Below are 14,858 nucleotides of genomic sequence, written 5' to 3'. Positions count from 1 at the left end.
TAGTGCGCAATAAATGTCGGATCGTTAGTATGTCGTACATGTACAGCATGTAGGCGAGCTACGTGGTCGTGAGATGTGTTCACCAAAGTCAATCAACCAGCCAACGAACAGGCAACTGGGACGACGAGAAGGCCACTTTCATCAACGACGTTCAAAGCAGGTGACAGTGCAGTGCATGCATAGTGCTAAAGATAGAAGCTGGCATGCTCCGAGTCACTAGTACTAGCCACATAGCAGCCGTTGTTACCAGGCCCCCGTTTCCCATGATACTGTCAGTTCTGACATCTCCTTTGTAAATACATATTCATGTATTGGGGTAGAGTGGCCATGATTCAGAGACAAGCGAAAGGATTTGAAGTATAGAGTGCTACTATAATAGCGAGTAGGAAATTGTAATACGCTGAGCTCCGTGGCTGTCGTGATACTCTGGAATATAGAGCCCTCATCAAGACGGAGTCTTTGATCAGCTGAATTGCGTACTAGATGTGTCACGTTCTCGGTTAGTGGAAAGAAAACCGTAGAAGTCTTAAGACAAGGAGGAACTCAGGATAGGTATTCATCCACATGTTATCGGTTTCTTCACGGGGGTATACTCCATAGCTATGGGCCTAATTGTAATCACAATGCGGCTGTGGATTCCAGTATCAGCACTTCGGCGTTGGGGAGTGAAGACGGTATCCATAGTAACATATCCAACAAATGATATTTAGAATCGTATTTTTAAATAGTTAATTGTTTGACAAGTCAGGCGCATAGATTGCTTGGAGGTAAGCACGTCGCCTGGTTATTTCAGGGTTCATTATATATTATGGACCCTTGATTTCCTTGAGCAGTTGGCAAATACAATATCTTGTAAGAGAACGTTTCTGATAGCTGAACAGATGGACACAATAACGTCACAGGCGGTCCAGTTCTCCATATCATAATTGTTGATGGAGCTGACCAGTTAGACAACTCCATGCAAAATGGAGCTCCGTCCGGTTGGTCACTAATTAAGAGCGGCTCAGACTCCCTATAAGAGTTGACCATCCAAGCAATTACGCGAGGTCTAATGATTGAGGAAGCCTTGGCTTAGGCCCCTGAAGACTTGGCCCAGGGGCTTGTCGATGATAAGTTCTGCGAACAAGCATTGAATATGACGACAAGCCTTCCACCAAGCCTTCCATCAAGCTTGTTTGGTGATGCCGGGTTGGCATGTACGGAGTATGCTGACGATCAGCTCAGTGAAGAGACTGAGTATGGAGTCCTCCGTATGAAACAGTAAGCAGTTCAAATGCATCGCTTCATTACCTCTGTGGCGTTACCTGCTCTCCGAGGAAAATACAAGTAAAGCATGCACCCCGGTATGTTTCAGGGGCAAATAAAGGCATATCAGGCCGCTATGTCCTAACGGCATAGATCGAAAGGAGTGACTGGTGGAGGCGATCCGATCGTTTCCTTGCTTTTTTCTCCAGCGCACGATGTTTTTATTTACCTCCTCTCCCGTCGTCTTTGAGGAAAGACGACCGACAATTGTTTCTCTTGGTAGACATCGTCTATCCCCCTACTAATCACATTTGGTTATCGTGTTAGTACAACGATGGGCTCGATCAGGTCGCAGGCAAACGGGGACGGCAATCATGAGGCATCGCATGAGAAGGCTGATGCCAGAGCCGATTCGATCTTGCCGACACACGAGAGAGAATCGCACCCCAATCGCTATGTGCTGGGCCTCTTCCGCGTCAACAGCGCCGGTGAGAGTGGCCGGTCAGGCTTTCACCCTGTCCATTTCTTCCATGTGTGCTTCAGGAGCGTCTGCACAGCGTCAATGATGGTGAACTTCCTCTGGCCATTTGTTCCAGCTGCGATCGCGATACACTTTGCCCGGCCGGACCTTCACGTCTGGGTCTTCGCTCTCAACTACATTGCCATGGTACCGTCCGCCAACTTGCTAGGTTTCGCCGGTGGAGAGCTGGCTAAGAAGCTGCCAAAAATTCTTGGTGTCTTGCTGGAGACAACCCTGAGCGCCGTCGTCGAACTCGTCCTCTTTATGGTTCTCCTCCACAACCATCGCCCCGGCGAACACAACCTCATTCCCGTTATCCAAGCTGCCATTCTCGGCTCGATCCTAGCGAACCTACTTCTCTGTCTGGGAGGCTGTTTCTTCGTTGGAGGTCTTAGGCGCAACGAGCAGGTATTCCACGAGGCGGTCAGCGAGGTCGGAACGGGATTGCTTCTGGTTGCTGGCTTTGGGCTTCTAATTCCCAGCGCCTTCTATACTGCGCTCAAAGGCGCTGTCAACACCCACTTTACCATCGAGCATCTGAATCACTCCGCGTTGAAAATCAGTCGAGCAACCGCTATCATTCTTCTAGTTGCTTTCATTGTGTAAGTTTTTCAGCGGTTGACCCGACAGGAGAAATAGAGCTGACACTTCATTCTGATAGGTACCTCGTATTCAACCTACACAGCCATAACTCGATCTTCGATGAGATTCTGGAAAACGACGAGGCACAGGACGAGGACCGAGACATGGAACTGAACAGAAACAAGCTCACATTCGTTGAATGTATATTGGCTATTGCAATTGCCCTAACCTGTGTCTGTATGTCTGCTGTGTTCCTCGTCCAGGAGATCGAGCACATCGTCGAGCTCGGCGTCCCCGACAACTTTATGGGTCTGATCCTGGTTCCTCTGGTCGAGAAGGCCGCAGAGCATCTCACGGCCGTGGATGAAGCGTGGGATAACCAGATCAATTTTGCGCTCTTCCATTGCCTGGCGCCGTCTATCCAAACTGCCCTGCTCAACGCCCCTCTGGCCGTCATTGTCGGCTGGTGTCTCGATAAAGACATGAGTCTTAACTTTGAGATCTTCATGGTTGTTCTCCTGGTACTGGCAATCTTGGTCGTTGGAAACTTTTTGCGAGACGGCAAGTCCAACTACTTAGAGGGATCTCTGCTGATGCTTGTCTATCTCATCATTGCTGTCACGTCCTGGTACTACCCCGAAGTGAAGGAGGCCGCGACCAACCAGGCATGACGCGACTACGATCTGGACTGAATGTTCTCTATAATATTATACCCTATTTTGTTCTGTAGTTAGCCTAGCGATTGAATTGAGATACTGTATAGTACGGCCCAAGTAGCAATACCACGGCCTGGCTCATTATAATAGTCTACTCCAGGATAGTAAACAGAATTATACCGATCGCCTGTAAGGTAAATCATGCTGAGAGCTTCGTCTGAGAACGGGGATGACGAGGGGCAGAGGTATCGAATAGCGCGGCCCAACCAGCCCGTATCTGTGGCTTGACTGTCAGTAAGTGTTCCATTAACCTATCCACCAGGCTTGTTCAACAACCTCGATAGTCTAAAATCAACTAGCCTTGAGCGAGTCAGATCCGTGATGTAGCTAGAGGGAAATTCCCTGGAATCGGTACATCTAGTGAGGTACAAAAAAACAATCTTCCTCTTTGGGTTGGGCCAAAGCGCACCGAAACCTAATCTATTAATATTTCTCCGAACCTAGAGTTTATAAGGATGCACAGGCACCAGGGACGGAGGGTATAGTAGATTCCTGTCCTAGCATTGTTTATTAGTGTCAGAGTTATAGCGAAACATCGGCCGCTGTGTCAAGAAATAACTTAAGCCGTAAAAGAGAGAGATAGTAGGTGCAAAGCTGGTGATGGCGACAATGGACTTCGAGCTAATGTTTATTCTCAGATTGATTAATAGCATATTACTCTAGATAAGCTAGCTATAGGTCTGGCTTTATCATACATTAGGAGATACCATGTATGAGAGTGAACCGCCCAGTCTAAATTAACCAAAGGAGCAGCGCAGAAAACATCGACCGTACATCTATACATCAAGACAAGAGTCAATCCAGGTTATCAAATCAAATGTGCCAACCGACGTCTGGTTGGAAGAAAATAGTCGGTCAACATGCAAGTAATTCCACAGATCCCAAAAGTAGATAAACATAGGAAACTGGTCCCGCTAGGACAATCAGGTAAGATACATAGCGTCATTCAAATCATTCGCGCCATGGGTTGGGACTGTATATCGTTAATTCAATGGCCGTTGGATCCGTTGGATCCGTTAGAAGCGGGTTTTGCGGTTTTGCGGACCACTGCGTCGATGGCGTCTGCGACGTATTTCAAGTTGCTGGTATTCACTGTGGCGGTATTAGTGAGGTTTCTTTAACGTGGAATAGGAGATGTGCGGGGGAAAACTTACATCCAGCAATGGAGATACGGCCGGAGTCAAGCATGTAGATATGGTACTCGCGCAGGAGGCCGACCTGCTCCTTGGTGAGACCGGTATACGAGAACATGCCAATCTGGTTGATGATGTGTTCCCATGTTCCGGGGGTCTGGAGCTTCTGTAGCTCATCGTATAGTGCACGGCGCATGGACTTGATCCTGCTGCTCATGGTGACGAGATCCTCTTTCCACATCTCCACAAGAGCTGGGTCGCTCAGGATTTTCGCGGCAATTCGTGGTCCTGCAGGGGTTAGGAAGGATGATTAGTCACTGCATGAAAAAGAAAAGAAGAAGGCGTGGGTGTGTATGGAGTGACAGGTGGGTTTAGAACGGCATACCATAAGATGGTGGCGTAGAAATCTCTCCACGCTGGAGTTCGACGACCTGGGATCTGGCGCGAGCAGTGACCTCTGCGTTTCTGCAGAGAAGATGGAAAGCACCTGCTCGTTGACCGTAGAGGCCTAGGTTCTTGCTGAAACTCTGAGCAACGCATAGTTCCATGCCGCGCTTTGCGAATTCGCGAATTGGCCATGCATCGTTGTCGAGATCGCCAGAGGCAAAACCCTGGTATGCCGAGTCGAAGAATGGGAAGAGACCCTTGCGTTCACATAGGTCGGCGATCTGCAACCATTGGCTGCGCGTGGGATCGATACCGGTGGGGTTGTGGGCACAGGCATGAAGCAGGATGACATCTCCCGTAGTGGCATTGGCCTCGAGGTCTTTCATCATTCCGTCAAAGTTCAGCGATCGGGTTGGCTCATGGTAATAAGCGTATGTTTTCAGCTCGATGGGGTTTCCCGACGATCCGCTTGAGACAAGGTTCCAAATCAAATGGTGGTTGGCCCAGGTTGGGTCTGAGATCCAAATTGTGCGCTTTGCACCAGCGGTAGGCAGATGTGGGAGGTGGTCTGCTAGGAAGCGGGCTCCGATGTGGTTTGCGCCTGTTCCTGAGATGGTTTGGAGACTGGCAATGCGGTCCTTTGGAATGGATGAATCTTCTGTTCCGAAGATGAGATCTCTGGCCAGGTTGTAGAACGGTGCATAGCCCGGGATGGGGAGGTATTCATGATCAAACGTTGGGTCATCGAGAAGCAATTGCTCGGCCTAAAGGAGATGTTAGAAAAGAAAATTATGACTCTTCCGGCTGTCTTGTCGGCGGGATCATGCCTTCTTCACGGCTGGTAGCCTCCAGCTCTTCGCATCGTTGTCTCTATACACGCCGGCACCCAGACTGACTTTCTCTGGGAATGTATCGGCCTGGAAATCGCCCATGAGAGCGAAAACCTCGTCGGCCGGCGCTGTCTCCAGCTTCGAGAACAGACTCTCTGGCTGCAGTGGTGCCATCGTATCGTTATGCCTAGTGTTTTCTTTGATAGAAGTGAGTGCTAGCCCTGCTATCCGTGTTCCGGGGTTGTATGATGGCTGGCTAAGATGGTCGGTGCGTATTTTATGTTTTGATATCTCTACAGGATAAGAAAATGTTCCACCATTAGTCGAAAAGTCCGAGTCCATGTATTCATATAAGTAATGCCCGCCGATAAAGTTTTAGAGAACCTAAAACGGCTTTTCTTCTTTTTCTGCTTTTTCCTTTGCCTTCAACGCCAAAAAGTCAAAATGTTCGGGGGTAAGTCCCGCCCCTGTGGCGGTCGAATATATAGCAATTGTCACTCCCACCCAACCACGCGGGCATCTGTAGGATGACGGCGACCAATGCTGAGCAATAATACGCGTGTGGGCGGGCGGATACTCACGGCCGGCGTAATATTAATATGGAGAACTGGACTGCGCTGCTGCACTCTGTTGAGCAATTAGCTATCACTGACTCGATGCGGTGCAGACAAAAGGGAGCAAATACGAGGCTGACGAGCTACTTGTCTTTGAGATCAGGGCCTGTTTGCGGTATTTCGGCTGATATTGGCTCGCCAGAGAGGATGAGCGATTTTGGTCGGCGTCGTCGGTTGGCCGGTTGGTCGCTTTGCTGCGTGGTTGGTACCTTGGTACGGAGTCGCAGCCCGGAGTGACTTCTTGGTGACTTTCCAAGGCTGCAAAATAGCCGGCCAGCTTCAGATTACCTAATCGGGCCATCTCTGCGCCGAGGTCGATGTGCCGGCTTAGTCATGAGATTATGTCAGAAGATTATGTCATCTCATTGGTTACATAATCTCACGGCTCGAACCTCCCTTATTCCCAACCGGGGAATATCAGATACGTCGTCCCGTTGATATGGCCTCAAGGAAGCCCCCTGAAGGGATCCGGGCTGCTGCCTGCCAGCCAACATGTTGGTTTGGAGTTGCTTTGGCTGTTGGCTTGCAGCCTGGGCCGGTGCCTGGATTGGAACCTGGGCTGAGCCGCAGAGGCGCTAAATACCCATGTCTAGGGGAGGAAGTGAAAAAGGACAAAAAGCCTGCGATGGGACTCCCATTCATTCATTTATCCTCTTATTCCTTTCACTTTCATCCTCGACGTTGACTATATATACCCTTTACACATTTATCTACCTTTGCACGTTTATTTACGAGGCTGGACTATGGCTCGACCGCTGAAGCTCCCTGGTTTCGGTATACCGTTAAATGATGTCAAACTCTGGCAAGCAGCCCCTGGTGACGGCTTTATAACCAATGAAGAAACAGATTCCAATAGCCGGGAACATGGCACCACCCTGTTTCGCAGTGCGCTGAATGGTTGCGACATTCATAGTGACTACGTTTCGTCGGAATTCCCCTTCCCTCAGCCACTTGAGTGAGTGGACAGCTAACATCGATGCAGTATGCGTTTGACCACGATTCGTGAGCTCACCATGGTTCGAATTATGAACGATATCACTGATAAACCAGACTGGGAAAACAAGGTATAGACTCAATTTCTCCTCGCACTGGCTTGATGGCTTTATTATGGGAATTGTGGCGCCTCAGCTGTGATAACTGTTTCTCCACTATTCAGGTCTTTAATAGCGATATCACAGAGAAGTGGAAGGCAGAATTAAGAGCAAATACCGAAGATGATATTACAGAAAAAATGATCGAATGGATCATCGCTGAGCTTCAGTATAGATCTAAACACTTCAAGGAGACTGGGATGGTTCCTGCATACGATGGGGGAGTCATCAAGTCAGATTCGGCAATTCCAGAATCGCTAAAGGAGTCGCTGAGAGCGGCGGTTTCCAGGCTTGAAAATGTGCCTGATCATCAAAAGGACTACCATCCTCACTCAAATAACCAAGTCCTGGATCTCGTGCACCCTTCCCTCTTCCCCCTGGTTTATGGAACAACAAAAATCATTAAAGACGGTATCCTGGGCATTGATGACGGCATTTCCAAATCTGGGACTGGTGAAGTACTTCCTATCCCATCCGATGGTGAAACTGTAATAAAAGGCACCAACTTGTTCTCGTATCCGGGAAACACAATGGGTCGGCCCTACAGCAAGAAGTTCCAGTGGCTCCCATGTGATGTTGCATTCAAGTCTACCAGTGACTCCACAGAAGCAGATTCGATACCAGAGAAATCCAATCAGTGCACAATCACTAGCTACATCAACAATTTGCATCCCAGGGAACATAAAGAGCTGTATGGAATACTCGAGCAGGTTATCTCTCGAGCAATTCCTCTATGGAACATGACATTAACGCCGCATAAACTGTATACCAATGACTACGAACGTATCCCATATGATGAAGTCAAATATGACATTGACCCTGATTCCCTGCCCGAGGAGGATCAGCCTCAACAATTACCAGGAGAAGAAGACGAAGCCTTCTGGGATCGCTTCGACGAATGGAGGAGTGGTATTTGGAGAGACGGCATTATCTTGCCCGAGCCAGGGATCTTCGCCCCTCCAGAGGAGGTAGACCTTGAAGAAGACATACAAGAGCCCTTACGTCGGCGAAAAACGCTAGACCTTCAGCGAGATTACGGAAAGACGGGGTTACAGGTCATTATCAAGCTTGCAAATATCCACCTTACTCCAGAAAACCCCGAATACGGAGGGGGATCATGGCATGTCGAGGGTCAATTGGTATACTCTCCGAAGGCAACTGCCGTTGCGTAATAAACCTTCGCGCCATGACGCTAACAACATATCATAGAATGAACATATCTGCGCGACTGCATTGTACTACTACGATAGCGCGAACATCACTGAGAGCCGTCTTGCATTTCGCCAGCTTGGTAATGCGAGAACTGATGAATTATATTACCTACAAAACGAGCACTAATTTTTAGAGCAGGTTTTTGGGTGTCATCAGGACGGGACTAGTATACAATACCCGGGGAGCGTGGCCTGTAAAGAGGGACGCCTTCTCACTTTCTCAAACATCTTTCAACATCGCGTTGAACCATTTAGATTGGACGACCCTACCAAGCCAGGCCATCGGAAAATCCTAGCACTTTTCCTCGTCGACCCAAATATTCGAATCATCTCTACCGCAAATGTGCCATCGCAACGTGCCGACTGGGGCGAATTGGTACCATGGGAAGGTGCTCTGGGTAAGTTGCCCAGGGAACTGTACGACGAGGTAGTCTCTTATATGAGCAATCCCTCAATGTCCATGGAGGATGCGAAGGAGCTGCGGCTGGAACTGATGGAGGAGAGAAAGGCTATTGTAGCCGACCAAGACGATGCGTTCGCGAGTAGTACCTTTTCACTATGCGAGCATTGAGTTGGATACTATCATGCTAGCGCTTCTCTACATATCTTTGATTATATTGTTGTTCTTGTACTTGTTAGGGGTTGTTTTATGCCATCACTATAAAATACATATACCAAGGCTGAGTTTAGGGTGGATATTTTGCACTTCGCACGACCAGTGATAAGCTAGACAAGCCTTAGTCAAGTATAAAGACAACTCCCTCTTGGGCCATGGCTGCTGGGGCATCGCCAACTACCTGTTCTCCCAGCGATCTCTGCTCCCATGACCCTGCTAGGCCAGACCTAAACATCCGAGGCCCCTGCTCCCTGCATGCCCTAGCCCTAAGCCCTAGCCGCTTCTAGCCATATCTCCGGAGACTATCATTGCCTATTATGGACTAGCCCCGGAAAACCCCGCGTTCAAAGTTATCCGGTTCCAGCCGAGCCAGGTCACCTGCCTTTTCGGTGAGGACCGGCAGAATAATGTCGGCGCCAAGACTTTCAACTTGCTATCAAATTTTCATCGAGAAAAGAAACGACTTCCTTACAAAAGATGTTAGATATTCTTAATATCAATGTTAGGCCTTAAGTGTGTGCAGAGTGCGGAGTACCTTCGAGGTCAAGTGCCGTGCTCGTGATGTCAATGTACAAGAGCGGCTATCTTTAACTATATTCAAGCTTTAAGCCAATGGATACTCGTGTGGATGTCGGTTTTGATTCTGGCTGCCTGACTACGTGCATATGTCCGGCGCATTTTCTTTTCACCGGAATCTCGCCAATTGGCTAGTGCTTATTCTTTATGCATTGAGTAGAGATTGACGAAGCTATGACACCATCCTGGCGCGCGGGAGTCAACCAGGATCAGATCCCCGGACTCGTCTCCAGGATATCAATATTTGACAATCGTCCCGGAAAAAACTCCCGCTCCCCTCACTCCTCACCTTCCCCAGATAGTGTGACGTATTACCGCATACTCCGGTTCTCCCAGTTAGGAGCTCGGCTCTGGGGCCGCCCACGGGTCATCCGCTGGATCTTCCACCCATCGATACTCCATCCTTTTAGCCACGCTCAGTGCAAACTCCCTGCCATACACGGTGCCAATGAAGGAAATCATCGCGTCGGTACCAGCGCTGATGCCGGACGAGGTCCAGATATTCCCGTCTACTACCCATCTGGCGCTCCTCTGCCACTGGACCTGTGGATACGGCTTCGTTGAAGCATCGAAACTTCTCTTGTTCGTTGTGGCTTTCTTGCCGTCTAGTAGGCCGGCGGCCGCAAGTATCTTAGCGCCCGTGCAGATGCTGAATAGATATTTAACGCTCGGGTACAGTTTGCGAGTGAGCTGTATGGCTGGCTCGATGTTGGAGGCGTCGTTGGTGCCCAGTCCGCCGGGGACTACGAGCACGTCGATATCTGTGGGTGGATCGGCGTAGGAGTGCGTAGGTACCACGCTTTCAGAGAAGCCCCATCCTGGCTTTAGGGTGACGGTGGGAAGCGGAGGAGGCTTTGTGCTCACGGGGCCTAAACTTGGTCCAATAATGGAGAGCTTGATTCCATTGTCCAGTGAGGTGATGTTCAGAGCATCGAGAGGGCCGAAGACATCGAGAGCCTGGAAGCCTTCGTATAGGATCACGGCGTAGTGCGTGGGTGCTGCTTCGGTGTTAGTTACGAAGCCTGTTAAACAGCGTGCATGCTCTTTGATATCCCGGCCTGCAAACGGCCTGGAGCAGCAGAACTAGCAGTCTAGACGGTTAGGCAAGGACGAATACCTGTAGAATTGGTGGCCATAGTAACTCGATTCGCTACTCTACTGTAAACCAACAGGTGTTAGCGCAACTGAACGGCATCTGGTATTACCCATGACTCCGAGCGCAAGAGAGAATAATGCAAGGTGAATTGCTCCACGTTCAAAGGGCTAGGATATAGTATCCCAAGAAGCCGACGACTGGTTAGTTTTGCGGCGTGGTGGATTAACAAAGAACGAGATATATGACCGGTGGCAATCGGGCTCTGAACCAAGCAATTGGGTGAATATAAAATGGCTCACCTGTGTAAATCTATGCTTCCCGACAAATCGAAACTGGTTGCAGTCGCAATATAGTCCTCGTCGCCCAGCTCTTATATGTTCTAGGTCTGTTGCGAGGAGGTGAAGTCCATCCAACTCCGAAGAGAAGGAAAAGTTGTGCCGACGCCCTTTCGCTTTCCTGCTGCGCATGCAGGGTTTAGCGCTGTAGGCCACGCAGCGCAGTACATACAGGATGAAGCTGTCAGCTCTAATCAAAACTGTTGATCAATACGTTCCAGATTAATAATATTATGCTCAAATATGTGTGTATGCATACAGATAGACAAAAATCAATATATGCTAGATGGAGGAATATGGGTTCACGTAAAGTCAACTGGAGGGAGACCTCTCTCCGCGACGGCATCACTCACGCTGTTCTGGACTTTGATAACGGCATTCTTCCAGCCTGCTATCGATGGACGATCCTTGTCTCCAGCATCACTGACACTGTTTCCGCCATTACTATTGGAATCGTTTACTAGCCAGCCCAGCCATCGTGCAAGATCGGTTGCCTTGGAGATATCCTTCTCCTCAAGAACAACTCGTCTCAGGTATTTCGTAAGTGCCTCTACATCCTCCTCATACGGGACTTCGGTCTCGAAGGATGAGTACCACTCGTTAAGAGCCTCACGGAGCTCTGGCAGAGCAGATAGTTTCTTTGATGTAAAAGTAGGCTTTGCAGGACGCGGATCCAGTCGGAGGAATTTCTGTTCGGGATCTACGGGGTCTGCGCTATCGTTAGATTTATCCTGCCTCGCTCGATTGTTTCTCTCGTGTATCTCTGCAAGGTTCAAGCCTCCTTGGTCTCGGAGTCGAGCCTGCCTGTGCTCTTCCAATACCTCCTGACGTATGTCTTCGGGCAGGGCAGCGAGAAAATCGGCTGAAATCTCACTATCAGGCTCGGTGGATTCCAGTCGGGTGGGGGTTTCCGCCGTGCTGGCGTCCTTATATGAAGGTATCGAGGGTTGGGAGGTGATGAAGCTGGATTGAATGAGGGTGGGTCCAGTGCTCGATTTGGCTGCGGCCCGTGGCCGTCCGCGTCCCCGTCCTGGGCGCGGTTTAGTTGGCGTAGTAGGCTTTTTATGACGCGGAGATTTCTGTAGTCCTGCCGAGCTCGAGGGAGGAGCCCCTGGAGTATTGGCGTTCTGCCTGTAGTAACCTAATACTTCTGCTCTTACATCCTCAGGCAAGGCATTAAGTGTTTCCTGGTCAAGCTGTGACTCCGGAGGGAGAGCAGTTGAGGCGAATGGCGAGTTAACACGCTGGGAGGAAGCTGCTGCTCTTAACTGTTCGCTAATACTTGGCCTCTCCCTGGCGACCAATTTGGAACGAACCTCTCCTGGTAGCTCAGCAAGAACAGAGGAATTAGGCTGTGATGGCAAGATGAACTGCGTCCCTGTTAGATTTAGAGGCTTTTGAGACATGTCATTGAGTGAAGGGCCGGCTTTGAGTGACCCAGATATATGTGGGCTTAAATTTTCTCCCTTTTTGGGGCTGATGATTTCATCTGGGTCCTGGGGTTCCTTATTTCTCGAGCTAGGGCTTGACCGCTTGAACTGTAGTTGCCGCTGGCTGCTTGCCAGTTCGCCGCTGAAAGTTGCTTTTATCGGTGTGAGCTTTGTCATTTGCACGCCTAGTCCTCTTAAATCTCCGGGAGAGAAATTGAAGCTGTGTAGGATAGAGATGGCTTCTTTTCCGACAACGTCGCTTGAATTGGTAGGTGTATGAAGTGCAACACTCTTATTGAAGGTATCGCATTTACCATGGCCAAGGTGCTTGGGCGGATCAACAGGGGAATCCGCGGCCCTTCGCATTATCCTCATAGTCAGTTGACTCCCTTTCACCCCATTCTCCAAGAGTCGGCGATGTAGCTCCTCACATAAGCTTTGAACAAATTCATCAGCTTGCGTCTGGTTGGTAAATCGGATTCCCCAGTTAATTTCTGCTGAGACCGATTTCCTTATGACCTGTTCCCCAACAACGGCGTTGTCAATTCCCCGTGAATATTCCCATAATTTAGCGCCAGTTTTCGGGCCAAGATGTCCGGTCAACTTTTCCCGACTGAGTTGGCGGATATCCTTGACATATTTGACGCCAATTTCTTCAAGCTTCGCCCCCAAGCTATGCGCCACTCCTGGAAGATCTTTAACTGTAAATTCACCGATGAAGTCAAGCATATCATCGGGCTTAATCTGAAATTGACCTGCTGGTTTTGCCTTTCTCAACGCCAATTTTGCCTGAAGGATATTTTGGCCAATCCCAACAGAGATGTTGCAGCCTGTCTTCTCCTTAATCGAGTCCCGCAGGTTTTGGGCGGTAATATCTGCCTTATCTTGCTCCCGATATATCGAAGCCTCAGGCATTGCTTTCCCGTCAGAGCCGCCAGCCTCTATGCAGAGGGAGGAAATATCGACGAGTGCCTCATCGATACTAACGCTCTGAACAACACCATCGATGTCAAGGATTGCATCATAGAACTTCCTGCTAGCGTCCTCATACGCGGGAAAATCGTAGGGAAGCACTTTTAGCTCTGGGCATAGCTCAAGGGCTCCTTTCATCCACATTCCGTTTTTTACCCCGAACTTACGCGCAGGGTAATTGCAACTAGCAATTTCTGACCCTGGCCCAGTGCCATGGGCTATAGCTACCGGTTTCTCGGCAAGTTCTGGGTGTTTTTGCAAAGATACTGCGGCGAAGAAGCTGTCGAAATCGACGTGGAGAATATATCGCCTTGTCCCGGGAGGCCGCTTGGTCGGCGTTCGCCTTGGAGTGCCTCGCTCTTGAGCAATATTTTGAAGCTGTGCTTTCAGCTCAGCCTTCCAAGTCGAGAGGTGGTGGAGGCGAGATTCGCGATAGTACTGCTGAATGAAGTCCGGATTCACTACGCTATATTGTTTTATATGTGGTTTGGAGAGTAGAATCGCATTGTGTTCTTCGGGAGTCAGTTGCTTTCCATCACTTTCAGGGTCCTTGATATCTTGATCCCGCACATCAGGGTCTTGCTTTGCTAGTGATAGTTCCGGTTGAACAGTAGGCAAAGTATCATTAGAATCTAATGTTCCATGATTCTCAGGGGTCTTTGGTGGACTATTAGAGTGCTCGATTGATGTAGACTGAGCCTCAGTGGCCTGCTCCTCTATCAAACTGGGTTCTTCAGCTACGCCTGTCTTGTCTGCGGAAGCGCCGGCTTCCTTTGGGGTATCAGCGGCGGCCGTCTCATTCCTCAGCTGTGACGTATACCAGCTTGACTCTGTCTGGCTTCGATAACTTTGTGACTGAGTATTAGTTTCAGCAGAAATCTTCCCGCTCGTATCAAACTTTAGAATTTTCTGCGAGGCACCCTCATCCAGCAACCTGAACGACTCCCACGGCAGCATACGACCTGCCTTTACACTTTCGACAACCCATGCCGGCTTGACGATGCGGTACTGCCGGAACTCCTCCCTCTTCTTGGGGGTTAACGCGCTCGCAATAATGTGAGTAGCGGCAGTCTTCCCATCTAGATACTGAAGGTACCCTCCGCCATGACTAACGATCATGCGATGAAGATCGTTTAACGAGGGCTGCGTGTATCCGTTTACGTGTGCCACGATCCCTTTGAATATGGCTGGATTGTTTGGGGATGCAGAGCGTATTTCAGCATCTAGATTTTGCAGCTTGATTTTCTTGCGGCGAAAGTAATCGCCAAACCCTCCGAATCCAGAGGCATCGTACTCCTCCCCGTCCTCACCGGTGAACTCATCTGTCTCCTGTCAGCTACCCCGGTGTCAGTGTATCGGTGCATACCTAACTCGCGACTCACGGTTCTCAATCCTCTTGCGCGTGGCGTTGGAGCCTGCTTCCAGTTTAGAGCCCATCGTTCAGTGTCCGCATGATACCATCGCAGCATCACACCATGCCGTAGTAACCCTTGACTATCGACAT

General features: G+C 49.5%; 4 protein-coding genes across 4 annotated transcripts; 2 read left to right on the top strand and 2 right to left on the bottom strand.

Annotated features, from left to right (window-relative positions):
- Positions 1-1,579: 1,579 nt before the first annotated feature.
- Positions 1,580-3,018, top strand: GIQ15_05757 (uncharacterized protein; the record flags this gene model as incomplete). The annotated part of the gene is made up of 2 exons (XM_033553174.1): positions 1,580-2,367; positions 2,427-3,018. 2 exons carry the CDS (start codon positions 1,580-1,582, stop codon positions 3,016-3,018), a joined length of 1,380 nt encoding a protein of 459 aa, XP_033404318.1.
- Positions 3,019-4,051: 1,033 nt separating this feature from the next.
- On the bottom strand, positions 4,052-5,587 carry GIQ15_05756 (putative Aspartate aminotransferase; the record flags this gene model as incomplete). The annotated part of the gene is made up of 4 exons (XM_033553173.1): positions 4,052-4,155; positions 4,218-4,484; positions 4,582-5,347; positions 5,480-5,587. The coding sequence occupies 4 exons, from the start codon at positions 5,585-5,587 to the stop codon at positions 4,052-4,054; spliced, it is 1,245 nt and encodes a 414-aa protein (XP_033404317.1).
- A 1,453-nt stretch (positions 5,588-7,040) lies between these two features.
- GIQ15_05755 (uncharacterized protein) lies at positions 7,041-8,900 on the top strand (the record flags this gene model as incomplete). Its single annotated transcript, XM_033553172.1, has 4 exons — positions 7,041-7,091; positions 7,184-8,257; positions 8,328-8,409; positions 8,464-8,900. 4 exons carry the CDS (start codon positions 7,041-7,043, stop codon positions 8,898-8,900), a joined length of 1,644 nt encoding a protein of 547 aa, XP_033404316.1.
- Positions 8,901-9,857: 957 nt separating this feature from the next.
- GIQ15_05754 (DNA repair protein REV1) lies at positions 9,858-14,791 on the bottom strand (the record flags this gene model as incomplete). Its single annotated transcript, XM_033553171.1, has 4 exons — positions 9,858-10,590; positions 10,639-10,676; positions 11,306-14,676; positions 14,737-14,791. The coding sequence occupies 4 exons, from the start codon at positions 14,789-14,791 to the stop codon at positions 9,858-9,860; spliced, it is 4,197 nt and encodes a 1,398-aa protein (XP_033404315.1).
- Between the last annotated feature and the right edge of the window lie 67 nt (positions 14,792-14,858).

Source organism: Arthroderma uncinatum (assembly GCF_011692745.1).
Source record: "Arthroderma uncinatum strain CBS 119779 chromosome Unknown scaffold4, whole genome shotgun sequence".
NCBI classification, from domain to species: Eukaryota; Fungi; Ascomycota; class Eurotiomycetes; order Onygenales; family Arthrodermataceae; genus Arthroderma; species Arthroderma uncinatum.
This window is presented reverse-complemented; position numbering and strand designations above follow the sequence as displayed.